The sequence below is a fragment of the Silurus aristotelis genome, assembly GCF_946808225.1.
Source record: "Silurus aristotelis genome assembly, chromosome: 10".
In the NCBI taxonomy this organism is placed as follows: domain Eukaryota; kingdom Metazoa; phylum Chordata; class Actinopteri; order Siluriformes; family Siluridae; genus Silurus; species Silurus aristotelis.
In genome coordinates, this window is record NC_139583.1 from 24,098,899 (window position 1) to 24,125,694 (window position 26,796).

At 39.1% G+C, this 26,796-nt stretch overlaps 1 protein-coding gene and 1 long non-coding RNA gene across 3 annotated transcripts in view; both read left to right on the top strand.

Moving 5' to 3' along the window:
• Positions 1-4,899: 4,899 nt before the first annotated feature.
• Positions 4,900-26,796, top strand: part of yap1 (Yes1 associated transcriptional regulator) — a 32,766-nt gene continuing 10,869 nt past the window's right edge. The window contains exons 1-4 of one of the 2 annotated variants that reach the window (XM_083553068.1): positions 4,902-5,579; positions 6,918-7,153; positions 22,492-22,610; positions 23,712-23,825. In XM_083553068.1, the coding sequence (XP_083409194.1) occupies positions 5,379-5,579; positions 6,918-7,153; positions 22,492-22,610; positions 23,712-23,825 (670 nt within the window). In that variant the 5' untranslated portion in view covers positions 4,902-5,378. Of the gene's footprint in view, positions 5,580-6,917; positions 7,154-22,491; positions 22,611-23,711; positions 23,826-26,796 lie in introns of both variants that reach the window. The other variant, XM_083553069.1, reaches the window with a different exon arrangement.
• On the top strand, positions 9,113-15,349 carry LOC310732597. The gene is made up of 2 exons (XR_014535530.1): positions 9,113-14,949; positions 15,054-15,349. It is a non-coding gene; the product is annotated as an uncharacterized lncRNA (long non-coding RNA).

The following is a 26,796-nucleotide window of genomic DNA, read 5'->3' on the forward strand; positions in this document are numbered from 1 at the left end:
CACAGTGTAGAACAATCTGGCAGCAACTTGCCTCAATAGAAAGGTGATGAAACTTTTGGTGTGTTTCATGAACACACCTGCTGAACAGGTTTCAGCGCTTTGTGCCTTAATCTTACTAGATGTTGGGGGTTGTTTCTCACACACATTATCCTGTCTGTTTGGGCAAGGAGAGATTTTACAAGATTTCCTCTTATGATGTTTAAAATCCATGGGATTTGGGTATGCACATGTTTCAACAGGATGTTTCCATTTTTATATGAGATAAACTTTTAAGTTTGAAAAAGCAGAGCCCTTTTTCAGTCTATTTGTCGAAAAAAAAAAGCATACACATTTATTTGGCCTGATTATGTCAGCAGTCTCTGATTGCATGTGGAAAGTACATTTATTTGAAACCTATGATAAATGAAGCCACGTGAAATCACATCCATTAAAACCAAACCATGTCTTACATGTATGTGAATCACATGTTCACAAATTACAAAAATCTCAGAACTCGTAAAAAACAGACAGACAGACAGACAGACAGACAGACAGACAGACAGACAGACAGACAGACAGACAGACAGACAGACAGACAGACAGATAGATAGATAGATAGATAGATAGATAGATAGATAGATAGATAGATAGATAGATAGATAGATAGATAGATAGATAGATAGAAGTAAATCCTGTGTGAAAAAAAATTTATAATACGTAAATAAACAAATAAGGTCTACAACAGCAGAATGACATGTTGGGGTCCACTCCTATTAGTCAAGAACAGAAAAATATTAAATGGATGATGTCCAATTTCAGTATTCATCAATTTTATGTCACTAATAATTAAATTACATACAAACAATATGCCTTATCTAAGAGTCCCCATGCTTTAAAGTCCCCACATTTAGTACCACTTTTCTAAGCGAGCGTCTTTTGTACTCCCTCCAGCTTCTTCCTGTAGCACATGCAATAGCAACTGTAGCAAGAGTCATCATGCAGAGTGCCACAGCCACACATTTGTGAAAACAGGGGATTAATGTCATTTAATAAGCATGGAGCTAAACATTATGAGTGGCAGTTCCAAAATACAAAGTGTCCAGACTGAAAAAGTCCCTCAGGTAGGATTGGCTCAGGAAGACTAAGATATCTGAGACGACATGCCTGAGGCTAACACCTGGCCTTTTCAGCAAGCTGCTATTCTGCACTGACCCAAACACACAATTAAACACTCAAACACTAATGTAGCAAACATGAATGTTAAAAAGCAAATAGAACTCAGGTAAAAGTGCTTTTGAGTAAAACGGAAACACAGGTGTGATGAAGATTTTGCATGAAATATGACTGACAGTTAAAACTAAACATTCTAATATATGTTTGTGGTTTTATCTCAATCGAATGACACATGAAGTGGATTTTGAGCACAAATCGGAGCCACTAGCACAGAATCTTAAAATGCTAATACTCCACAATTCTGCAATAAAATCTTAGTACTAAATTGTATTCCAAGAACAAAATGCTACGGGTTGTACAGTTTAAAATAAATACACAATTTTCTTATTTCTTTTATACCACAGCCATTTGCCAACACTAGCACTTATTGTTTTATTACAGAACGACACGTACTTTTTGTCATTTTATAGTAAAGTTTGTTCCTGTTATCACTTACATTATAGCAGCTACAGTATTAAAAGCAATTTCCTTTACCAGCCTTTACGCTTTTCAGCAGCTTTTCCTTGTTACTAAGAACATGTAAAACATCATGTTCTAAAGACCTGGCTCTATGGTGAAAAACTTCCAGTTACAAAGCAGTGACACTGGAGACTCCTTCCATAAGTGCTAAACAAACATCTCCGTACAGTATACTTAACAATACCCATGATTTTTCCTTGTTAAATAGCAACAGATTATAATATATTCGATATTAGTCATAAATGATGTTCAGTGTATAACTTATAAGTCCTTGTGAATTTGTTGATACTGTACAAACTATATTTGCCAGCTCTATGTCAAAGCTGTACTTATAGAAAACCGAATGCCTGAATCTGATTTGAGTGCAGTGCTATAGAATGATTCTATTTCAGTTTCAATTGCATGGAAATTAATATATATTGACATAATAAATTAATCATTAAAAGTGTCAGTGATTTTTAAAATACCGTATTACTCCTGTTTTTTAATTAATGGTGTGTCAATTGACATCCGAGAGGCGTCCACTGACCTGTAGAGGGCGCACATGTTCAGATGCGCCACATCTCCTGGAATTGTAACGCCTATGGTGTAAAATTAAATTTAATTAAACGTTAGCATTAGATTGGAGCCTAACTCACATGGACCCTCCTTATGATAATTTAAAAAACAACCCAAAAAAACAACATTATTAAACTTATTATTAACTAAAATAAGAGAAATATCTCAATAGAGTCTCTGGAAATGTGTGATAGTTGATTAAGGTGATATCATTAAAGTAAGTAAAAAAGCTTATTGTGTAAATTATGGGTCACAAAACTGTACTTAATCACTAACACCAGAATTGAGATGTAGTTCTTAAGTGGATCTATCATCAATGCTGGGTGTACTGGGTTTTGTAGCTGGGTTTTTGTCCTCTGAAAGGCTTCGAAAATCACTTTAGTGCTGTACTGACCGACTGATGGTGTCCCCAAAACACTCCCCTCCTCCTTCTCCTCTTCGGAAAGCATGGTGGGTGGTCCAGAAGCGATCAAAAGACAACAGGCCTGCATGGACACTCTAGCACAATTAGAACACTTTAATGAGCTTATAACATGGAAACTAACATCCTCTCATAAAAGCATGTGACCGTAGTCACTGGCCATGACTAAAATAGAAGCAAATCAATTTGTCTGTATTTCAGAAAGAGCAGAAGAAGAAGAGGATGAAGAAAGCATGAGGCATTCAGAAAGTCAGTGTTGGTGCTGCTGATAAGATGTGTTTCCCTTTAGGTGATGACTATCACAATGAATGTTGTTTTAGTTTGCCATCAAATGCAAATGTATAGTAGATTATAGCATTGTAATCGTATACTGTATGTGCACAGCTTATTGCCATTTCTTATCTCGAAGTCTTTATGTTTGACCTTCTCTTAATTACATTGACTCCAAATGCAGTTTAATGTTGACCAGGATAAAGCTGTTTTTGAGGAGGAATAAATGAATGAATGAATGAATGAATGAATGAATGAATGAATGAATGGCAAATCATACATTTTATCTGTGTAAATCTATATGGAACTTGGTTGAATATTCAGCGCAACCAACTAATTTTCTTTAATGAGTTACGTTTTAGCAGTTATGGTATATATATAATATATATATATATATATATATATATATATATATATATATAAAATTAAAAATTCACTTTTTTGTTCTTCCTGCTGTACTCTACTTTTAGATTTGAGATTTTGAGATTACAATTATTCTTGGACCCTGACCTATTTGTATTTTAGCATAAAGAAATGTTTTAATAGGGACTTTTGTAAGTCCCTCTAAATAAAGATGCCTGCCAAATGCTGTAAATGTAAAATGATACAATAGTTATGTAAAGATGCATATAAATACAGTACAATTAAATACACAAAGACTTTTCAAGGATCTGTTTTTCAAAGGTGTTTTTTTTAATTGTCTGAACACAAAGGGGGAAAGGTCAAAATAATTTTTTATTTAGATCCTTCATGGTTGTAACCCATCCGAACGTGGACTAAATGGTTTCTCAGTTAAAAGCAAAAGGATGATTTGCATAAGAATGATGGGAACTGCATGAGCACTGTGTAGGAAAGAAAAACTGTTTATCTTCTAGTGTTGATTTATGATCTGAGACCATAAACAAAATCGTGACGGAGAATATTTTTGCTTGTATAAAATACAATTATGTAGTTATTATTTATGAAAGCAAAACGTCTGTATGTACAACCCACTTTTGCATTTTGCATATATCTTTACTGGCACCTTGGGCTGTCTTCATTTTCTGTTCTTTCAAGGTTTTTTCCTAGACGGGAAATTATGAACAATCTGCATATATAAATCACCTCAAACTTTCCGACAAACATAAAAATTATTTACTTAAATAAAAATAATAACCAACATAATCGAAATATTCTATGCACGTATACAGTGTTCATTTAGGATTCAGCCCAGCATTGACATTTCATTGTCACATTTATTTAGGTGGAATTAAGACATACTTGGAAATTTATTTGTACATTTCCTGTTTAAGCTTTATTACCGTAAATAAAACAAAATCTACAGAAGGTATCACGACTTTCTCTATCTACTTTTTAAAAAATCGTCATATTTTAAATTGCATGGCTTATTCTGAGACTGATAAAAATGTTTAACCCCAAATGTGTTTATTTGTAAATTATTATATAATAAAGCATTTCTAAATAATTCTAAATATCTGTGCATGACGTCAACTAAATTTATTTTTGCATTCTGTGACATTATGGGATTGTCATGTGTTTCTATTATATAATTTTTCTTACTTTGGATTACCAATTAAACGTATTATTATTTGTAATTGCACTTATTATGTATATGATGCCTTCAAAATCCTCCACATTATTTCCAAGCTGGACTAGGAGTCGATTCTCAAATGAGTCGACTCTTCTATTACAACCATCGGAATTTAAGTCGACTACGTAGCACACCGAATTGACGTATAACAGCTGCAAATTTTAATTAATATTTAATTTTATTTCACACCATCTACTTTTCTTTGTCTCTGTGTGTAGAATGAATTAAATTACAGTATGAAATAAATGAAAGTTTTGCAAATTCACTAGCAACTCCCTAGACTCAAAATGCCATGCAGCCCTCTTGAGCCCCAAACTCCGCCCAATTATGACTCACTGATCACGTGACGAAAAAAAAAAAAAAAAAAAGTTTCATGTCCTGCCCCAAAAAAAGTTAGGAAGAACTTCAGAGAGAAAAAACAGTTTGGGGAGTGAAAGCGCAGTGATTTTTTTTCCTACAGAAGTCGCTTTGCAGATGTCTCTGAAATCCGTGCTGCGTTCACTGGAGAAGATCTACAGCTTTCTTGCATCTTAAACTTCTTTATTTTGTGTTTGGAAAGTTTTATTCCTGGAAGTTTTTGGAATTTTTTTTTTCCGAGATTGGGAAAGTTGGGGAAGATATGCGTGTTTCCAGACTGGTCAGTGTCTCCTGGCCAAGCGGAAAACTTTTTATTTTCTCCAGGCTTGGATAGCGAGATCACTGCAGGGTTTGGATCAGTAATCGAGACCCGCTGATGAGTTTAGAGCCGCTCCGAGTCACGCAGTTCGGACTTCCTGCGCTCATTTGACGCGTCTTTCGGCGCAAATACGTGATTACTCTCCTTTTTTTAACCTTTTTGGGGACTTCGCTTTTTTTAAATTCGAAATCATGGACCCGAGTCAGCACAACCCCCCCGCAGGACACCAGGTGGTCCACGTCCGTGGAGACTCCGAGACCGATCTGGAGGCGCTGTTTAACGCGGTGATGAACCCCAAAGGCGCCGCTGTGCCTCCATCTGTCCCCATGAGGATGAGGAAGCTACCAGACTCCTTCTTTAAACCACCCGAGCCCAAATCCCACTCCAGACAGGTAACACCCATGAGAAGCACACTTACACACCAAGAAGACATCTATAATCTACATGACCTCTTGTGTGTGCGCCCTTGAAGACACCTTTATTCCTACCTTTAGTGTTGTGTTACAATTATTGATTCTGTACATGCATTGTTTCTACACACATTCAACATTATAACACACTTTTGCAAGTCTATAATACGCGTGTTAACACTTCACTCACACGCATCTTCCATGGCCTGGCAATCAACATATTCTTCTGAATAAATGATCTATTTAAACACCGTTGGAGAGATATCTGTGTTATATCCATATCTCCAAAAAGTTTTTTTTTTTCCTCCTTCCTCAAAGCAACACAAACTCCTTGGATTGGTGCGCATGCGCATCCGCTCCTTTAATCACTGCGCTTCAATCCCAAGTGGCCCCCTTTTTTCCTATATACAATACACTCGCAAATCACAAACGACTTTTTCAACACAAAAACCCTCTTCAACACGAATGCATCGCAAAATCTTCTCGCCCTTGAACGCACCCTACTTCTTAATAATTTTTTTTATTCAATTAATATGTTGTGTGCCTCTTATTGGAACAGTTATTTCCTAAATTGTAATGTAAATTCGTGCTTTTCTGATATGTTATCAATGTAAACATGTTTAAAGGGTCAGATTTGTGTATCAGGTTCTTTTTTTTCTCCCCAGCAGGGCAACACCAAACTCCTTAACGCAAACTTAGCGCGCATGCGCAGTAGCTGCAGCTCTTCTCTTCATAATCACTGTGGTTTGATCCCAAATGGTTTCCCACTTGATGCATGAAGGGCGCTCGCTGTAGTAGACGCAGGATATAAAATTACGTCTTTTACACTCTGTCTAGTGCACTAGATGTTTAATCAGGGGTTGTTTCAGGGATACAGAGTTGTTTGAGTTTCCCCAGGCCAGGCCTCTTGTGTTTCCTGTCCTACTCCTACCAGGACTTTCAGACTATCTTTTATTTATATATATATATATATATATATATATATATATATATATATATATATATATATATATATATATATATATATATATATATAAAAAATGAATGCTCTTGATTTAATTTAGAATCTGATCATCAGATCCTGGCTGTTCATGTTATAAATCATGTGACTGACCTGCTGATCTGGTACACATCCGTTCTTTCCCATCTTAATCCTTTGCAATAGTAGTGTGACTCATGCTGTCTTGTGAGTCACTTCACTTTACCCTTTTTTTTTTTTTTTTTTTGGCAAATGAATGGCCCACTATCTGCCTATGACATTAAGTTCCCAATCTCAGTTGTAAGCACTGATTATATGCGTTCTATGCGTTTTTCTTAAAGGCGAGCACAGATGCAGGCACAGCTGGTACACTCACTCCACAGCACATCAGAGCGCACTCCTCGCCTGCCTCCCTGCAGCTGAGCGCTGTTACTTCAGGCTCCATGAGTACCCTGACCCCAGCAGGCACCTCCCCTCAGCACCTGCGCCAGCCCTCGTATGAGATCTCAGATGATGTGCCCCTGCCTCCAGGCTGGGAGATGGCTAAAACTCCGTCTGGCCAGAGATACTTCCTTAAGTAAGTTATTTACAGACACAAGTTTATGTTTTATCTGATTCTGCAGGCATTGTGCTCACTTCCTGATGAGTATTGTAAGTACTTGCTATTAGGGCTGGACAGTGTTGTTATGATATGATGGTTGTAAAAGTACCGTGTGTTATTGTAGGTCTATGCACACTTCTAGCAAACCTAAATGCAAAAATCGATTTATCAGCTGTGTTCTAGGTAACAATAATATTGATGCAATTATTATTCAACTATAAGTAATATGCAGTCTAAATTTGTGTAGTTTGAACTGTTGTTGTTGCTTTTTTTTTTTTTTCCTTGCTTAACCAAGCTTATACAAAAACTCTTATAAGACTGTATACAATGTCACCCATAATTACTTAAAAGTAAAATAAATCCAGTTCAAACACAAAGGTAGGAAAGTCCCAGCAGTGATTTATTTTGGCAGAACCGTAATCACTAAGGTTGAAGTGATTCAGTGTGGGTTGGGCTTTCAGGTGTATTTGTGTTCGAGTGAGTGTGGCTGAACAAAAGCTGAACTTTTGCTGAAATTAAATTTTCCCATGATTCAACTTACATTCGCACTCACAATCCATATTGCAATAACTCCTTGATTAAAATCATCCATCCTTTAGTTTTTCCTTTTTAAATCCTGAGATAACAGAAACTGGCTTTTCCCAGAAATACACACCCGTTTATATTTGTTCACAATCACCAGCACTAGAAGATGGAGGTTTTGACGCTGCCTGGTGAACCGGACAGAATCTGTCATGTGAGTGAGAAATGCTGCTTACTCAGAAGAGCTGCACAATGCAGTGTTTAATCGGTATCATGACATCGGCGCACTCCGAAGGCTTGAGCATAATTAAGTATCGTGGAGGCAACATCTGCAGGGCTTGCGTAAAGTCGAAACCAACTTTTTGCGGTTTTGATTTTTAATGTAATCCATCTTGGAATCGCATTGAGGGAAGCCCCAGCTCAAAATGCGATTTATTCGTGGAAATCAATCGGTTGTCACTGAGAGACACAGGATGTGTGTCACTGACTTGACAGGCCATGTTTATTGTCCCGTTTCCGCTAATCTCAAAAGTGCCATTCGAGTTTTCTGTTTCGTTGGCATGATCCAGGATATTTTCGTTGTTGTTGATCAAGTGGATTTGGGTCAGTCCCAGAATTACCAACTCAACTCAAGCTTTGTCCTTCTTCCACATACACAGTATAAAAAGGAACGAAATGTCGTTACTAACGGACCATAGACTGTGTAAACGAGTAAACATGAAACAAAAATGAACAGTAAACAATAAATATAACCGGTAAGGTGTGATAAATATGGGGTGGATGTGATGGATTGAGGCTGAAATGTAAGTTATGTAAGAAACAAGAGTAAAGTAAATTGAGTGCAAAGTCAGAGGTGAACCAATGACTAATGTGCACATTTTAACAGAATAAACGGATGTAAACCGAAAACCACAATGTTTGATCAGAAAGTTGCCTCATTATTGGCTTTTTGGATATTATATTCTGTCTGTCTATCCATATATCTATTTTAACCCAAACCAGTTTCTTCTTTTACTAATTTTCATCCATTTTGTGTGGCTGCGACCGCCTGAAGATTTGCAGTGCCCTCCCTATGAACTTCCCCATAATAATTCCTACAGCAAACCTCCATTTCAGAGTGCAGCGGATGTGGACTGTCTTAAAAACTCTTTGGATGCGTGATCTGCTACTGTTCTAAACGTGTTATGTTTCTACCTCGATTGCACGTTGCTCGTTTGCCACAGAACGCTCCCTTTCTTTCAGACGTATTCTCTTCGAAAGCAATGTAATGATTAGTAAGATCGTCAAAGATTTAAAGCAAAAAACTTTCTCAGAAAGAAAGAAAAAGGGTGGGACTTGTCGTTTTTTTGTACAAATATGTACATCATAAAAGTGATATTTTTTTCCCTTTTTAATTTAAATGGTTGATTTGAATAATGAAGATTGTTTTGACTGGGTTATCATACCCTGGAAATCTCCAGCCATAACACCCACCCGTACATAATCATAATCGCACTACATACTATGATCACAGCACGTAGCTGTAAAGCTGCAGTGTTTATGATCTCAGCGCTGTGTGAACGATTGGACAATAATTAGACCGCAAGTTTAATTATTGTCCATCCTAGTGAATAATCCAGCAGTGGTGCGTTTCATTGTTGTTTGCCCCAAAATCCATTTAGTGTTCAGGTGACTGAGGGTTATGATCCGAAATGTTGAGTGTTAACAGGAATACAGGCTACTTTGAAAGAACTCAAGTCTTCTAGTATCTGTAAACACACAGCTGCATTGCGATAGGTCAGATTTTTCCTGCTAGCCTCAGTGCTCAGGCTTCCTATGTGTGTGTGTGTGTGTGTGTGTGTGTGTGTGTGTGTGTGTGTGTGTGGAGGGGAGGATCATGTTTCAGATGGGAACAAAGGACCAGTGTAGCTGCAAGAGTGAGTGCAGGCTAGAGAGGCCTGCTAAACTCATCTGGACATGGGTTGTGGCAGAAACACTTATCTTTTTTTTTTTTTTTTTTTTTTTTTTTTTTTTTTTTTTACATAAAAACACAGGTTGTTGCATTTTATTTATTTATTTATTTATTTTTTATTTTTTAATTTTTTTAGCAGTATTACCTTTTTATAAAAGTTTATTGCCTTCTTTATTTTCCCCGATCGAAGGGTCCGGCAGCATGCAGAACATCTCTGCAGGACGTCCGCTCTTATTTATGTTATTTTGCACGTAAAGTTAATCGGCGGTTTGCAAATTTGGCGAGCTATCTGACCAGCCGGTTCTGGCCGTACATGATTACTCTCAGATTTACTGGGATACAAAGGAGAGCTTTTGAAGCCCAGATGTTTGGAGGAGAAACATCTGGAGGACATCTGCTTCGTTTGGAGTAGTTCTTTTAAACAGGGGGAAAAGGGGGGTTAAAAAAAAAAAAGAGAACAAAACTAATGTCTGGATCTTTTCCCAAGTCTTAATGCACCAGACAATGAATAGAGTTTAATGTCTGCTCGAGAATGGTGTATATGAGAAAATCGAGAGGTCCACGGCAACCATTTTTAAAAGGGTCTCTCAAGAATGGACCCATACACACACTTGGGGAGTCCCCAGTCTGTGTGTGGGCATTGTTTGATCTCTATACACTGTCTCTTTGGGTGTCTGAATGCACAAGTGAGCGTCACAGGGCTGAGCAAGCCCCCGTGTGTGTCTGCCCCCCCCTCTGTTCTCTGTTCTCCTTCTTTTGTTTGGGGTTTGAGAGAGACGGGAGCTGCGTTTTCTTCATCTCTCTGTTTGGCGTTGACCTCGGCTCTGTTTGTGCTTCACTTTCCCACAGGGCACCGATTTGGTTTGTCATTAGCTTTGACGTTTTTCCTCAGAGTCTGCTCCCATGTGACCCGATTGAAACTGGAAAGGGGAGAAAGGGATGGATAAATTGTTTGGGGTTTTTTTTGTTTTGTTGTTTTAAAGAGGGGGAAAATGATCACATCACGATACTTGGTCTGTAATACATTTGTTTTTAACATGCAAATAAAATTCATTCAACAGTCAGGAAAAAATAAGCAATAGGAATCCAACTCACAATCTCTTAACGGTGCTACAGCCATCATTAACCAGGTGTCAAAATTGACCGCACTTAATGTGGATGGGACGCTGTACTCTGTATTCCCTGTCCACCAGAGCGACCCAATTCAACCGTGGGCATCAGTGAGCTCATGTATTTGGTTGAGGGGCGAGTGCATTGTTCTCTGAAGGTGTTACATTGCCCTATGATGCAGCAGTTTATGACTGTGCCGAGTTTGACCTTTTGTGTCTTGGCAGGAGCACGTGTTTGTCCCGAACATGCTTAATTGGTATTTGTGGGAATTGCCAAGGCCATGGCCAATTTTGGTTTCAAAAATTATTTTGTTTTTGTTGACTAAAAACACTCTTCAAAGTGAATCCATTTGAAAACTCGCATTGTAGTCTGTGAAAACGGAGGCTTTTGAAAATTGACACGTTTTTTTGTCATTGCCGCGATGTTTTATAGAGCCCGGAAGTAAATGAAAGGCAGGCGGAAATAACGATGGTTTTGCTCATGGGCAGTACTTAAGCGTAAGACATTTCAGTGTGGGTGAGCAACGAAAAATGCTGTTTTCAAATTTATCCAGATTAATGTAGACGTGAAAGGATCAAAACTAACAAATGGAGAAATAAATAATATATAGTTTTGTATATATTATTTATGACTGCATTTTTATAATATTTTTATAACATTTTTATAATATCTTTTCATATTAAAACTTTATCATATTAAAATTTGATAATTGTTTTATCTTAGACTGTTAATAATAATGAAGTCTGTATTATTGTGCCACTTCTCTTAAAATCACATGTCCTGAGGAGTTTTATTCCTCTTGTAAGTCAGTCAGTGCAGTTTGTCCTGTATAAACGTATGAGTAATGCATTACTGTTACTATTGGTCATTTGCTTTGTTCCTGTTATCACTTAATTTATAGGAGCTATAATTTAACTCAGCAGCCTGCCTTTTTTGACCTTTTCGCAAGAAGTTTATTCATGGAATTATTTACCCACAGCTTGTTGTCTCCCAGAGAAACACGAAACTTCTCCATCATGAAGTTGGCAGAAAACATGCTCATTTTTAAACAGAATGCAGAAAACAAAAGAAAAAAGTTTACAAAGTTCTTGTATGTGTTGTCAGAAACGATCAGACGATTGTTTGAGCACATGTAAGCTTAATGTCTTTATTTGCAGTCAGATATTTTATCGTTTATAACCTTTATCGAAACTCGATCATTTATCAACATTGTGTGTGTGTGTGTGTGTATGTTTTGTGCCTGCACGCTGCTCTTTGATGTCTGTACACCATTCAGGAAGAACTATTTGTAGCTCGGCCGCGTGTGAGTCACGCAGCTTCAGTGACTCGGATCAGGGCTGCCAGCTTTCCGTTTCAGCATGAATGAAGTGCGGTTTGTGACGCAGCCTTGATGCAGGGTCAACAGTGTACGAGTGATTCAGAGGAAAGAAACAAAAAGATAGAGAGCGGTTTAGCTGTGGATAGTGTTGTCACCTCGGATCCAGGTTCCATGGTTCGATCCTGAGCTTAGCTTATGAGCTGGAGTTCCAACTGTTCTTTTTGTGTCTGTCTGGATTCTTCTTAAAACCCACTAGTAGGTGGGTTGGTGACTCTTAATTGATTTAATCGTTATCATTATGAAATGTGTGCGCATTGTAGCATCTGTTCACCCAGCATCCAATTCAGGGTGTAATTCTATTAAGATATAGAAATGAGTTTATGAATTTATGAAACATTTTGACCAATTTATAAAATAAATATAATTAGCAGTCAACATCTGAACTTTTGGCATACAGTATTACTATTGTTTGGCAGATAGAAGGGGAGGATAAAATAATAAAAGGTAACTTACTCCTACATTCTCTCCAAAATCAGTTGCAATCAGAACTGAATTTATTTATTTTATACAATGAGCATGGTGGTGTCTACGAGCATTCTAAGGGTTTTGTTTGGGGGGAAAAAAAAAATTCTGTTCTTGCAAGGATTTCCTTGTTAACAGCATCAGTGAGTTTGCTGTTGATTTGTCAGTACACACAAGTTAATATATTTGGATTAAAGCGTAGGTCAAAGGTCAAAGTTTCCTCCGATTTGATGCCAATTTCAGTGGTAATTCTCTCTGTGATTGAGATTAGACACCCGTCAAATACTTGGGACCTTTGGATGCCGAGATTATAGCACCTGTATAACGTAATAATCAGCTGTGCGTTTCTGTTTGCCTGAAAGAGATAAGGGGAAGTGGATTATCAGCTTCCATTCTTCTTTTTCTCTCTCTCTCTTTACCCCTTTCTCCCCCACTTGTCTGCCAGCTTCCATTATAAACCCCATTGAAGACAAGGGTGGGAAAAGGTCAACACAACATGTTGACCTGTTCCTTTTTCTACCCCTTTTTTCCCCAAGCAGTTTGCAGTGAGCTTTGATTTATCCCAGGGGGCAGGCGGGGGGGCTTCACCTTGTTTAATTCTTGTCCGCCTGTTTAGAGACCGTTTTGGGTGGGAAGAGTTGGACCCCCTCTCTCCCTATCTTGAAAAAAACAGAAGGGAAAATGGCTTCTCAGGGCAAAAGTGCCCAGAGCAGGGTCATAAACTAATGGAGGGCCCTAATTCAGAGACATTGGTCATATAGACGGTCTAATCAGGGCATAAGTTTTGCCCTGATAATGGTCTGCTCTGGTTTTATTAAAACCAGAGCAGACCATTCTGATGGGAATCAGGCGTGCCCCCAAAACCCCCACCTCAAAACAGTTCTGCTGTTAATCAGTCCACAAAGGTGTGCCTTGTACAAGATGTTCCTTGATGCAACAGGCTAAATAAGGCCAAAACACAAGAGTTTCTAGCCTCGGTGTGACCATATGAAACGGATAAAAGCAGAAAATAATTGTTAATGAGCACCCAGGCCAAGATCCAAGCAAACAAAGTGAAGCTTTTAAAATATTTAGCTTTGAGGATCTGCCATGTTGTAAAGACTGGAAGATGATGCTTACTGAAAGCTTAAGTGCTCCGTCAAGTAGGTGAGGATAACGTAGCTGTGGAGGGTAAACTGTGAGGGGAGTGTTTTAATTAGCATGACGTGGTGATCTTTTACCCATTAGGCCACCAGCGCTGTGGCCACAAGTGTCATAAAACTAAAACGGACCCCTTATTTCCTTTTTGAGTCGTTAACATTTGGACATTTTGCTCATTGAGGAAATGCAGAAGCAAGCAAATCGGGAAAAGGTTTGAGCGTTGCATGGAGGATTCCCTGCTGGTTCGATGTGCACGCTCATTTTTCAAAGTCAGACCGCGTTATTTAGAGCTTCATCACAAATGGTTTGCCTTGAGCTGTAAACACAGACATGCACACTGAGGTGAAGTAAAGTTTGCGATGCTGCCAGAGGCCATGAAACAAAGATTTCTTAGTAAAGTTACTATCCCTAATACTCACACCATGAATTCACCATTAAGAACCATATAATCTTACTAATCAAAATCCTCTAAGACACTTAAAGATCGGGTTTCGCCAGGTCCTTTTTTCCTAATTTCTTGCCTCAGATTCCCATTCTTGTTTGACAGAATGTGGTCTGCCTTTCTTGAACCAGTCTGAACTCTGTAATCAACAAAGCATTTCTGACTCAAAAACTGCTGCTTGCTTTTTGTTTTTCGCACCATTATGTGTAAACTTTAGAGACTGTTGTATATGGGGCGGGAGGATCATTGGTTTGTGAACCTTTGGCAACGATTTTGCTGCAGATTATTTATTTGGATGCTGCTAACTATTTATTTTATGCACTGCTCTAACTACATATTGGCTGGTTAATTGGATGAGTTGCCAGTTGCACACATGTTTTTATTAAAGTGTCCATTGAGCATATATTCCTTGCGTTTGTAGCAAATTTACAACTTCTTTTACACTTTTGGTTAGACTCAGTAATAGTACACCATGTTCACCATACGGCGGTATAATCACTAAAAGCTGAAAGCTGTGTGGTCGGTTACTGATAGTTAAACCATCTGCACTTCTCTCCACGGCTCCATTTGGAACTTGTTTGTGTGGCCACTTAAACGAGGGAGTGTTAGGTTGTTAATGCAAATGGGACCAGAGTAAGCAAAATCTTAGACCAACCACTCGCTCAACTACTACCACAAAAACTCTAGGACAACATTTGCTTCATGGTTCTGTGACGTCTGTGATAAAAAAAAGTGTTCCCTAAAGCTATATCAGTCTTTGTAGTCTGGTCTCTGTCTCTGTACAGCTGATCATGAATGTTGTTTGAGGTAAATTTTGCATACATTTCCCATTGATGATAAAAGTTTCATTTGCCAAAGCCCCCTTGAGAAGGAGTCTAAGAGAACAAAACTGGCCATCCTTTCTTTATTGTAGGAATGGTGTTAGTCTCTTTGTTTGTCTGTCAATAGAAGCGAAACTAACCAATCTGCCTTTAATGTATATGGAAGAACGCAGTTAGCATGTTCCTTTGGCGTTTAAGAGCCCTGTGATGTAGAAGAAGCATCAGTTTGAAATGCTGGCTGGCTTCACATGCTTGGCTGTAAGTAAATTCTAGCTCCTTCAACCTCCCTGATTGGTAGATGTCATGTGACCAGGAAGAGTGGGAAATGACTAATCGGCCAGAAAAATAGGGTACAATTTGATTTCCTGGGCTTCACTATGGACATCAATTTGAGTTTCTGGCACGTGTGTTGTTCTGTAGAAAGAGTTATCCCAAATAGCAACATTTTCCATTACAAATGCTTTCTATATCTTCCAAGTTTGGCAAAACTTGCTCTTTATTCTAGAGGAAGCTTTCTCTATTATCAACGCTGATGCGATTTCCCGCTTCTCCATCTCTCCAACCTTTAAGACTCACCCAGTGTGTGATGCCAGCCCACCTTCAAAGGGGACCCTAATTTGGGCGAGGGGTCAGAGGGTCATGTGGTAATCTCTGTTGATAATGTCCTGCTGATGGAAACCTGGGATTTTCTGTACCTCGTTAGATGGCGTATTCGGAGAAGGAAAGCCTTGTTCCTCAAAAAGCTTTATGAAGGGAGAGTCTTCACAGAAGCTGGGAGAAATCGTTGGCTTCGTCTGTCCACAGTGCCTATTACATGCTCTGTTATTTTCTTCTGATTCACAGATGAGAAGAACACAGAGGTCAGAATGGTTGAGGGCTGTTTTAAATCATTGTGAGTCAGTATCAGATGAGAACAGTTCTTAATTAAAAGTGAGTGATCCGCTCTGGTCTGACATGGACACAGCTTCTGATAGAGGAATGAGTGAGTCAGTAAAGCTCACGGTCTACTTAATTAAAAGGTATTTTTTTCAGTTGTTTGGAGTAAATTGAAAGTTATTTCTAGCGGGTTGGGAATCCGCCCCCTCCCTCACCCCCATAACCCCACCCACTCTGCCCCTTTCTGTTATAAATAACAGCAGCACAATAAACAGGATCCTGATAATTGGGCCATCAATCAGAGCTGTGTTTAGCGCCTGGGTGGGTCCAGTCCCAATCCTGTGAGTTTACTACCCCCCACAATCCCCTAGAGCTCCCAGTGCTTACTGATTTCCTTAGCAAAGGCCATGGTGATGACATCTGGAAAGAAGACCTAAAAAAAGACCCCCCTTTTTACATCACCACTGCTCTAGGGTTTGATCTCTCACTCCATCTCCGTTTAAAACAGTTGTGGGGTCAAGGTTCTCTTTCCGCCTCCCACTTGCTCTTTTCAAGGCATGTGAAAAGAGAAACAGACCACACATCTTTGCTGCGTTGATATGGTACTGCCATCGTGTAGTTGAAGAAACGGTTATGAAACTTGTGCTACCCATCAGTTTCTGTACTTTGCATAAGATGTTGTGAAATTTAACCAGCTTTAATGCACCTCTTAAATATAATCTTAAATAGAAGCACTTGGATGGGTGGTACTGGGAAAGAAATCTGAAAGACAATACCTCTATTAAACATTTCTCTTGGAATGACAAGCCAAAGAATCATTCAAGGTGCAGGATACATCTATGACAATTGCATGTCAAAATGAAAGTGTACAGCATTCTGGGTGGACATTTTGGGGTTTATAATTGGTAGTTGTCCATTGGGTGACGTAGCACACGGTTTATTTGTCTTAGTTCACTGTTCGCATTTGACAAGTTGCTATCCTGTATGGTCAAGTGCATGGTGTAATGTCTTAAGATTATAGTGCACAATATCAAACGCAGCCATTAGTCTTTATTAATCTATTGTGTATTGAGACCCAGGAAAAATTCTCTGCAGCTCTTTATTCATCTCCATTCACCTGTTATTACCCATGCTTTGTGAAAATGCAGAAATGTTGAACAAAAATGTGTGGCATTACACGTGAGCCTCTAATATCGTTAATCTCAAGAATGGACTGCGTTAACCGAAGAATAATTTACCTGACATTTTACACAAAAATTCAATAGATTAATCAAAATGTACTAACTACTAACAAAACATTAACAACACTGTGTGACACATTTGCTTTCCACTCACTGCCTTCAACATTGTGGAGCTTGTGAACATAAGAAAATGGCTGAATGTGTACTGGAAATATTAACCATAGCCCCCCCTCCAACCACTCAAAAAAGCACTGCTGTCATAGATGTTAGTTTGCAGTATCTGAACAGACAGAACCGTCTGCTATAACTCCCAAAGAATGACTAGAACTAGTTTCTCAATCACCGAAAGTAAAAAAAAATTATATCCTTGACTACTCGAATTGACGTTGAAAAAAGATTCGCTTTCAGCTATCTTATTACCGCCTGATTCACAAGTGCAAAGCACACACAAACAGTGTAGCACAAGACTGGTTTAAAAATAACCCGTAGTTGTCGAGGAAAGAGCAGGGTGTCCCAATTCCAGAAGCTTAGAAAGCAGGATAAGCACTTCTATACATCCACGTGTCTCTATTGTTTCTGTTGGATTGGATCCAGTTTGCCTCCCTTTTCCCGGTACTTTCCCAAACTCACTTGCTCTGGGAAAGTGTCGGGTCGAGGTTCTGAATTGCTCGGGGTCTGCCGGAGAACAGAAGAGAAACTGCTTGGGCTTGCAGGCCAGGATAGTGAGACAACGATAAAGGTTTTGGCCTGGACCCCTGCATTTGCGAGTACAATAACACATTGTGTTGTGTAACATGTGCATGGGTAGGATTTTGTTTTTCAGTCTTTTATTAGTTAGATTCAAGGTTTGGCTTGAAACGCTGAACTGTTTCGAGGGTGAAGAAAAAGGGGCAAATTTGAGCATTATGTAATTTTAGGAAGCCAGAATTATATGGTTGGCTGAGTTCAGGGACTCGAGTGTCTCGTACATTGCAGTCCCTGTGAGGGCCTCTGTCTGGGCTGTTTGGCGCTTGAGAGACAGCGGTTTACACATCTAATATGGAGCTATGTCTGCACACTCGTGTGTGTGTGTGTGTGTGTGTGTGTGTGTGTGTGTGTGTGTGTGTGTGTGTGTGTGTGTGTGTGTGTGTGTGTGTGTGTGTGTGTGTGTGTGTGTGTGTGTGTGTGTGTGTGTGCATGCGCGTATGCTCCTAGGACTAATAAAGCCCACCTGTGCAAGTTTGCTTGCTTCTATGTTAACCCTGAAATCCAAGAGAGATCTCAACACACAACATCCTGTGCACCAATTAAAACTAACACACACACACTCTAACTCTCTTCTCCCATCCTCCCTTTTTCCCTCCCTCTGTCCCTCTCACCCTTCCTCCCTCTCTCCCTGTCCGTCATAGTTTCCAGCAGCCGCGGAAGGGGGAGGGTCGGGGTGACACAGAGTGTAACAGGACCACAGCGGTCCATTCAGCTGGAGGAGTTCTGAGGGATTGCTTCCGCGCTTGTTGTTTTCTTCTTCTTCTTTTTTTTTTTTTTAACCCCTGATGATCATCCCTCCCCCATGACCTTCCTCAAGAGGCCCCTGGTCACCCTCATGTGTAGCAGGCTGGGTCGTTTTTCTGGCTCGGTGTATGTGTGTGATTGGGGGTAGGTTGGTGTGCCAGTGGGGGGATTAGGGGGAGTTTCTGGCAGTGCCTTTGATCAGCAAAGCATAAACAAGAAGGGCTTGAAAATGGGTGGTGTGGAGGGGAGGTAAAGTGCTGAGTCAGACACTCTTTCTGACGTACTTTATTTCTGTTTTTCTTCTACGTTCACTTTCTCTTTCTGCCTCACTCTTTGTCTCTCCATTTCATCACGGGACATAAGAAAGCTAATGGTTTACTTTTAAGCTACAACGTTGCTTTGTGCACAAGTGACAGCAATGATCGATCAAGGTAGCACAATAAACACGTAAATAAATGAACAAATACTGAACAATTCAATGCGTTGGTGCTTCTCAAAATCGGGTCTGATTGGTTACAGGTTACACAGAGATGGGAACAGATGGAAACAGGCTGCACAATATGAATCCTTGATTCCAGACATTTTTTTCAATTCTAAGAATCAATCTTGTATAATGTTTTTAATGAGCGTCATGTTGACCAGTTCTACGCTAGCAATGTGATGCTATCCTTGTGTGAGTGGAGCCAGCACTTGAGTCACAGGTTTATCTGGTCACTGCTCCTTAAAGCTTAATTTAACTTGAATATTCACTGCCAAATTAGCAATCTGACATAATTTGCCGAGATAATGATAAATTTAGTAATTTCTGCTTTTTTTTTTTTTTTTTTGTTTATGCTAAAGTAAAATTTGTTTGGTGGAAGTCAGGTAGCAAACAGTACCAGCACAATTTGACATGACTTTTTAAAAAAACAACTCTGATTCTTGATTGGCTTCCAATCCTAATCCACAGATAAAGCATATTCCAGTGTTTGGATTACTTATTCTAAGCCAAAACATTACCACTAGCTAACTAACTTTGCTGACGCTACAATGCAGCCCAAATCGGTCATAAAACCTTGTGGCTAATCCAACCGAGTGAACAGAAACAAGAGGTCAGAAAACATCTTTTTCAACAGTGAGGTGAATGGTGCTTGTTCTAAGAAATCTGCAAACACCACAACTAAATCTTCAGTTTTACTGTCATTATATAAAAGATCCCATCAAGATCTACAGAGTAGTGATTAGCTTAGCACTAACTTTTGGTTTCACAGGAAAAAATTTGAATAACTGAAATCTCTGCATAACGTCACTATTTTTCAATGTCAAAGCTTCTCAATTGGGGCCCAAGAGCCGAGTACTGGAAGCGGGGGATTGCTGTGAATAGTGTTGGGCTTTTCGGGGTTGTAGCTCTGTCTGAGCCTTTGTCTGTCAGGTAAAAGCTTTGGAAACGTGGCGCCAGATCGTTCAATGGGCTGACACTTCAGTGTGGCGAAGCAAGCAGTGAGAGAAAGAACTGGCTGGGAAGAGCCCTAGGCGTGACCCTGCCTGAATGAGACAGGCCCGGCCTGCCAGGGAGCCCTTTTCCTCGATTAGCCCTCCATCTTAATCGAGCAGCAAGTCGCAACAAAGCAATAATTAGAAATGCCTCCCTGCCACACAGGCAGAGCAAAGCTTTCTCTGTAGAGAAAAGGTCTCGCATAAGAAAAAGAAAGGGAAAAAAAAAACCCAAAAGCTTTTGTTATTTTGTCCTAAATGTTTTTGAAAAAGGTCAGAATAAATATCAAGTTGAAAAGTCCTCATTTCACCACTCGTGATTAACATGTTGCTTAACCTTTAAGTGTGGCAAACTGCAAGGCACCACGCAAACCTGGCAGGACCGAAAGTCACAAACCCTCTCCTGCTCTATACTGGCTTTGTTTAGGCATTAGATAAACACAAGTGTGTGCGTGTGTGTCAGCACCGGGAGTGTGTTTCAGGGATGGTTTTTCCTTGAAAGGCGCTAGGGTTCTTTGTGTTACACTCCAACGATCCTCCAGTCTGCTGCTCATGAGCAGATCACATGTAATCTGGGCTAAAGTTGACTCTGCTCTGCTGCTCACTCCTCCTCCTCCTCCTCCTCCTCTCTTTCTCTCACTGCTGCCCTACCAGACTGCAAAATCTGGGTTGTGAAATGAGCTCCCAAAACACGACTATTTTTAGTCTCGGCAGACAAATGGACTCGAGTCGCCAGCACACAGTCAACCGAGTTCAACTTGCTTTAGCTTGCACAGGAGGAAGGCAATAAATGTAATTTTGATCTCAAGCCTCAAATCGTGCTCTGAGTATGCTACAGCAGTATGTAGAAAAGTTTGTGAAATAATTTCCTTTTCTTGTTGTTTCCTCACAGTTAAATTGAATGATTAAAGCCAGTAAACCCACCCAACAACAAAAGTTATGCTTCCATCCAGATTTGTGACATCATTTCCAAGAAAATGTGAAGTGTTTTTCCATCAACTACCGTTTTTAAAGAGAAATAACATGATGTCATCATCAAGCCACCGGCCAAACAAATAGTCATTGAGAGACTGGACCAGACACTTGCTCTTTTTTTTTTCCTCCTTAAAGAAATCTGTTCTTTCATTGCTCCTCATGACCTCTTTAAGCAGTAAAACAGCAGTGGTTCTCTAGCACTCCTAGGTTTTGCAAACTTCTGGTCAGTAATACTAAAAACTTTCTTCTAGCATTTTTTGCTATTTTCAAGTATCTTTCAGGTTAGGTAAAAAAAAAAAATAAATGTATTACCGTGTATAAACAAAAAATGCAATTGAATTGTACATTATATAGACAAAATCATTGGGTCAACCAACCTTTTTCAGGATTTGCCATTTTCCATAAACTGATACTACAAAAGGCACACAATTGTGTAGAATGTCTTTGGATGCAATAGCATGAAAATTCCCCATTACTTGAACTAGGAGAACCAAACCTGTTCCAGCATCACGATGCCCCTGTGCACAAAACCAGCTTTATAAAGATATTTGTTAGAGTGGAAGATCTTGAGTGGCCTTCTATAGAGTTCTGACCTCAACCCTATTAAACACCTTTGGGGTGAATTGGAACACTGATTGCACCCCAGGCCTGACTTTACTAACACCCGTGTCACTGGAGGAGCACAAATCTCCACATGCATGCTCCAAAATCTATTGGAACACCTTTCCAAAAGTGTGAAGGTTATCAGTAATGAGATGTTCAAAATGACAATATTATTGTCAGTTGTCTATAAACTGTTCATACAGTGAAGTTATTTCAAAAGTTAAGTATTTGAATGCATTTGAATATTGAGGCTTTAGAAGAAGTTACAACTTCCTGAAGGAAAATTTCGAGGCTGCATTTCTTTTTTTTCTTTTTTTATATATCTTAAGTCTCATTCCACAGTAATGTTTCTTGCTGGTATTCAGATTTATTTTTAATTTGTTGGCAAATCCACATGGACCAACATTTTTTTATTGTTAAAGCAGGATACATTTTATTTCACTATTTGCTGTTCATACTCACTACATACAACTTATATTTATATACTAGACTCTCCTCTTTTTCCTGTTTGAATTTTTGTTAAAAATAAGAAAAAAGTGACTTACTGAGAAAACAGAAAGCTCAAGATGCATGTGGAGGTAGGCTGTTACGAATGTCACAATGTGCTAACACTGAAGACCATCTTCTTATAGAAAGAAAATCTCTCACACTGTATCGTATAATGATATAATTTTTCTTTGTTATATACTAGCATGTCAATTATCATGTTGATTGTCCCATGTTGCTTTGTATGAGTTTTTTGCTATAGAAAGGATAATGTTAGCCTGCACTGAGAACACCACCTCGACCAATTAGATTTGAGAATTCTGCATCATTTGGCTTTACTGATCATAGCGCATAAATGTGTTTTAGTTTTTTTTTTAATTGTCATTTTCTTCTCTCCCTGCAGCCACCTTGACCAGTCTACAACCTGGCAGGACCCTCGTAAGGCCATTCTCCAGATGAACCAGACAAACTCAGCCAGCCCCGTCCCTGTGCAGCAGCAAAACCTCCTGAACCCAGCCACAGGTTTGCACACAACTTCTTCACGCTCGCAGACCACAATCATGCTTAGAAGCCTGTAGTGCACCTGAGTGAAAGCAGCGCGCACACACACACTCACGCACACAAACACGCGTGTAAACGGAAGCTTGACGTGCAGAGTAGTAGGAGTGGGTCTGTAGCACATGCTGAGCCGATGTTTATCTGAAAGCCTGGAGTAGATCTGGGATTCGTAAAAACATGACCAGTCCTGCCCCACGTCAGCACGCTGCTCAGTTCTCTACATCTCCTACCGCTCACAAGCCCTTTGTAGTCTCCACCCTGTGTTTTTGGAAACGTTCAGAGGTCACGTAATCATTCGGAATGCCTCAGCCCTTTAATTTGGAATTGTGTGTGTGTGTGTGTGTGTGTGTGTGTGTGTGTGTGTGTGTGTGTGTGTGTGTAGTGGAGCTTGGTAATATGATGATATGCTGGTAATATGATAAAAACCTACTCTTTACACATTTTATAATACTATTATATCACAATACATTACATAGTATACATTATGATATTTATGCTGGGTGACAAACAAATATTCAGGTTTTTTTTATATTATATATTTTTTTTGCAAGCATGCCCATTCCTATACCTATTAATGAAGCTGTGTAAGATTCTTCAGCAGCTTATCTTCTTTCATCCCTTTTTTTTTTTATTTATTTATTTTTTTATTATTCTGTGTTTGCCATAGTTTCCCAATCACGATCCTTTATTCTGTTATCTTTGCTCTTATACTCTTTCGGATATTTTTTATGAAATTGTTCATGCACAAATGGCATCAGTTAAGACTAAGTTTGGTATGTAATGATTTAGTCTTGACTGTAAGCTTCCTTCAAATGGCTTCAGCCTCAGACATCAAACATGTCTTGACTAATCACCACAGTTTTGGCAAATATCGAATTTGGCCCAAATAGGGATGCAAAAGTAAAATGTTTCACACCGTGTTTGTGATCTCAATGCAGTGTTGGTATTGATGCATCTCTACTACAAACACAGCTACTATTCAAAAACATACATTGACATAATAGGGAAATGGTCACAATCCATAGTGCTTGGTGGTCGATCTCTAACCCAGCTGTTCTCTCTCAGGTCCTCTTCCTGAAGGCTGGGAGCAGGCCATCACAGCAGAGGGAGAGATCTACTACATCAACCACAAGAATAAAACCACGTCCTGGCTGGACCCAAGGCTCGACCCACGCTATGGTGAGCTCTATAATCGCTTTATGCCTTTGCCAATATATTTAAAATGGCAGATAGTACACACCGCTATAGCAATTTAAAATGTTATGCTAAGTACAGTCCAGCCTTTATTTTATATCATCTTCATCAGAAAGTCTGCTTTTCACTTTAATTTATTTCTCTTCACTAAAGGTTGCCTACCAATATTCTTATTTACTTTAGGAAATGTAAATTAATTACAATTAAATAAGATTATTATAATATTTTTTATATTCCCTGCCCAATCAGTACAATATCCGCTCAGAGAAACAAGCTCTCTGTGGTACTCCATATTCTCTAAACAGGTGAAGAAGAAAAAAATTGTTGACCACCAACAATTCGAACAAGAACAAGGTGTGTCAATCATGCTGCCAGGAAATTTGATTAAAATCCTTTTTTTCCCCCCATTCGAATTCGGTTGACATGAACGTGTTTCAGGGACGTGACGCTCAGAAGAAACACTAAACCTGATGGTTGCTTTGAACCGCCATCCAAAATCACAGACTGTAAATTTAATCGCAATAATAAACATTCAAATAATTATTCTTTTGGTGCAGTTTTAAAAAATTCCCACAGGGAGTTTGATTTGATCTTAATGCTGCCCCAGTTGAAAAACAAACACTGCTCTACTGGAATAGTGAAACATTTTCTTTTTGTTTTAGTGCACAATCCACCAGTTTCGACTGACAACACAGAATGACTGTTGTGTTTTCAAAATTAATGGATGGCCTTTAGTAGGCTGAAGACTCATGGAGATTCTATCTGTTTTGTGTGTGTGAGTGAGAGAGAGACAGTTTTCTGAAAATATTCCTGCTTCCTGTGACTCATATTGAGGTTGGCTGAAACCGCTCCTAAATCAGGACTCGACCATGTCTGTGTATGTGCATGTGTATGTGTGCGTTCTCTTACTAATTACTCCACACATGTAGAGTGTATTGCTTATACATTCTGTACACAGAAATTGTATTCTTTCCTCTTACAAAAGATGAATATTAGATTCCCTTCATGTTAATTAAACCAGACCAGATGCCTTTTAGTTTAAATACGTAAACTTTTGGTATATTTGGCAGCATTGGTGGTCTAAAAAAAATATATATCCTTTTCCCCCCTCCCCAGCTTTGCCCTCTCACTTTCTCTTGCTCTCACTTCCTCTCTCTTTCTCTCTCTCTCTCTCTCTCTCTCTCTCCCACTCTCTCTCTCTCTCTCTCTCTCTCTCTCTCTCTCTCTCTCTCCCACTCTCTATAATCCTCTCCATCCGTATGGCTCACAAAGAGATGAAGGCTTTTGCTTATGTCACTTTGAGTTACTCACGCTTGGAAGTACTTTCCCTTCATCCTAAAAACATTCCCTTATTTCCCCTTATCCCCCCCTTCTCTCGCTCCCTCTCGTTTAAGTACACGTGAGCCCGTTTTTCTGCTTAAAAAAGTCTGTGTTGACGTTTTCATAGAGGTGGTTTCATGGGAAAAGTGGAAAACGGTGTGCGCCCCTGCCACGTCTTCCAAGACGCCGAAACGCCACTCTGAAACGTTCAGCTCTTTGAAGATTTATAAGTCCTGAATGTACGTGTCTGGCGGGCCCCAAAAGTTGTTGTAATGTGAGGGGGAAAGAGTGGTGCAAAATTGGGAAAGCTGGAGAAAAGGGTGGGGGGGTCAGTTCTTTACCGCAAAGAACTGGATAACATTTTCTTAGATGAAGCCGAAAAAGTAGTGCTCGTTTTCCTGCTAAATTTACCAGATTAGCCTGTAGGACTATCAACAGATATCAGCACCTTTTATACACCTCTTAGTGTATTTGTTTAGACTTTGTTATTCTTTACACTTAATATGGAAGTCATTAGCGAAGTTATTCCCCCGTCATTGGGGAAAATGTTATCCAACTCAACGGTCAAAAATGTTTTCAAGTATGGCTAATTAATGTTATTAAAAATATCAATAGTAAGCTCCAAAACTTATCTTTTGCAGATATTAAATGTGTTGGGCATGTTTGCTGTAGTGGTTGTATAAATAGTTAAATTTAAAAGAAACTGGTAAATTACCTAAAAAATTGTATCTAGATATGTTGAGTGACCACTGCTGTTAGCTAGTTAGCTAATATTTGGCTTAAAACAAAATATGTTCCTATTCAAGTGAAAAACCAAAACAAATGATAAACTGCAAACATTTTTTCTTTTTAGTTTTGATTTTACGTTCTAATTTTCTTAAATTGGGCATATGAGGCAAAGAAATGTTAAGGTGTTTTCTGAGGTGTTGAGTTCTAAATGCAGTTCTGTGAGGGAATATAATCTGATCTTGTGGTTTTTTTTGTTTTGTTTTTTAACAACTTGCTTTTGTGAACCTGTAACAATGGCTGTCTATGTTTTTAGGACATTCTGAGGTAAATCTTCAGCAATACATAGTGTTTGTTTGTACATTGATAAATGGTAATTATTATTATTATTATTATTATTATGTCTTCCTAAATTATATTTCCTGTAACTGGGTTGGAGATGTAGATTTTGTCCCGGTTATGTCTGAAGATTGTATTACATTGCTGGCAGAAAATGGTTAGGACTAGTTAGTGCGTAGGAACTGAACAGAACGAAATAATCTGAGGTGAAATTACTCAAAAAAGAGAATTTGATCAAGAATTCATAGAAGGAGGATCAACTGCCTCATCCCCTTCTAGTGATATTTGTTTTCTCTTTCCTTGTGTGTTTTTTCTTGTTTCTCTCTTTTTCCTCCCTCGTTCTGCCTCTTAGCCTTCTCACTCTTTCTGTTTCTCCCCCCCAATGAGGCCCAGAGTGGGCAGGACGCTTTTCTGCTGCACATGCAGACGGACTTGAGTCGGAGCCAGATCTCTTTATACTGCAGCGCTGCACCTAATCTCTTCCAGGCCTTTTCACTCAGAGAGCAAGGGAGGGAGGAAGGGAAGAGTACAAAGGGGGGCTGACTGAGGCAGGCTCATAGAGAGGGGGAAG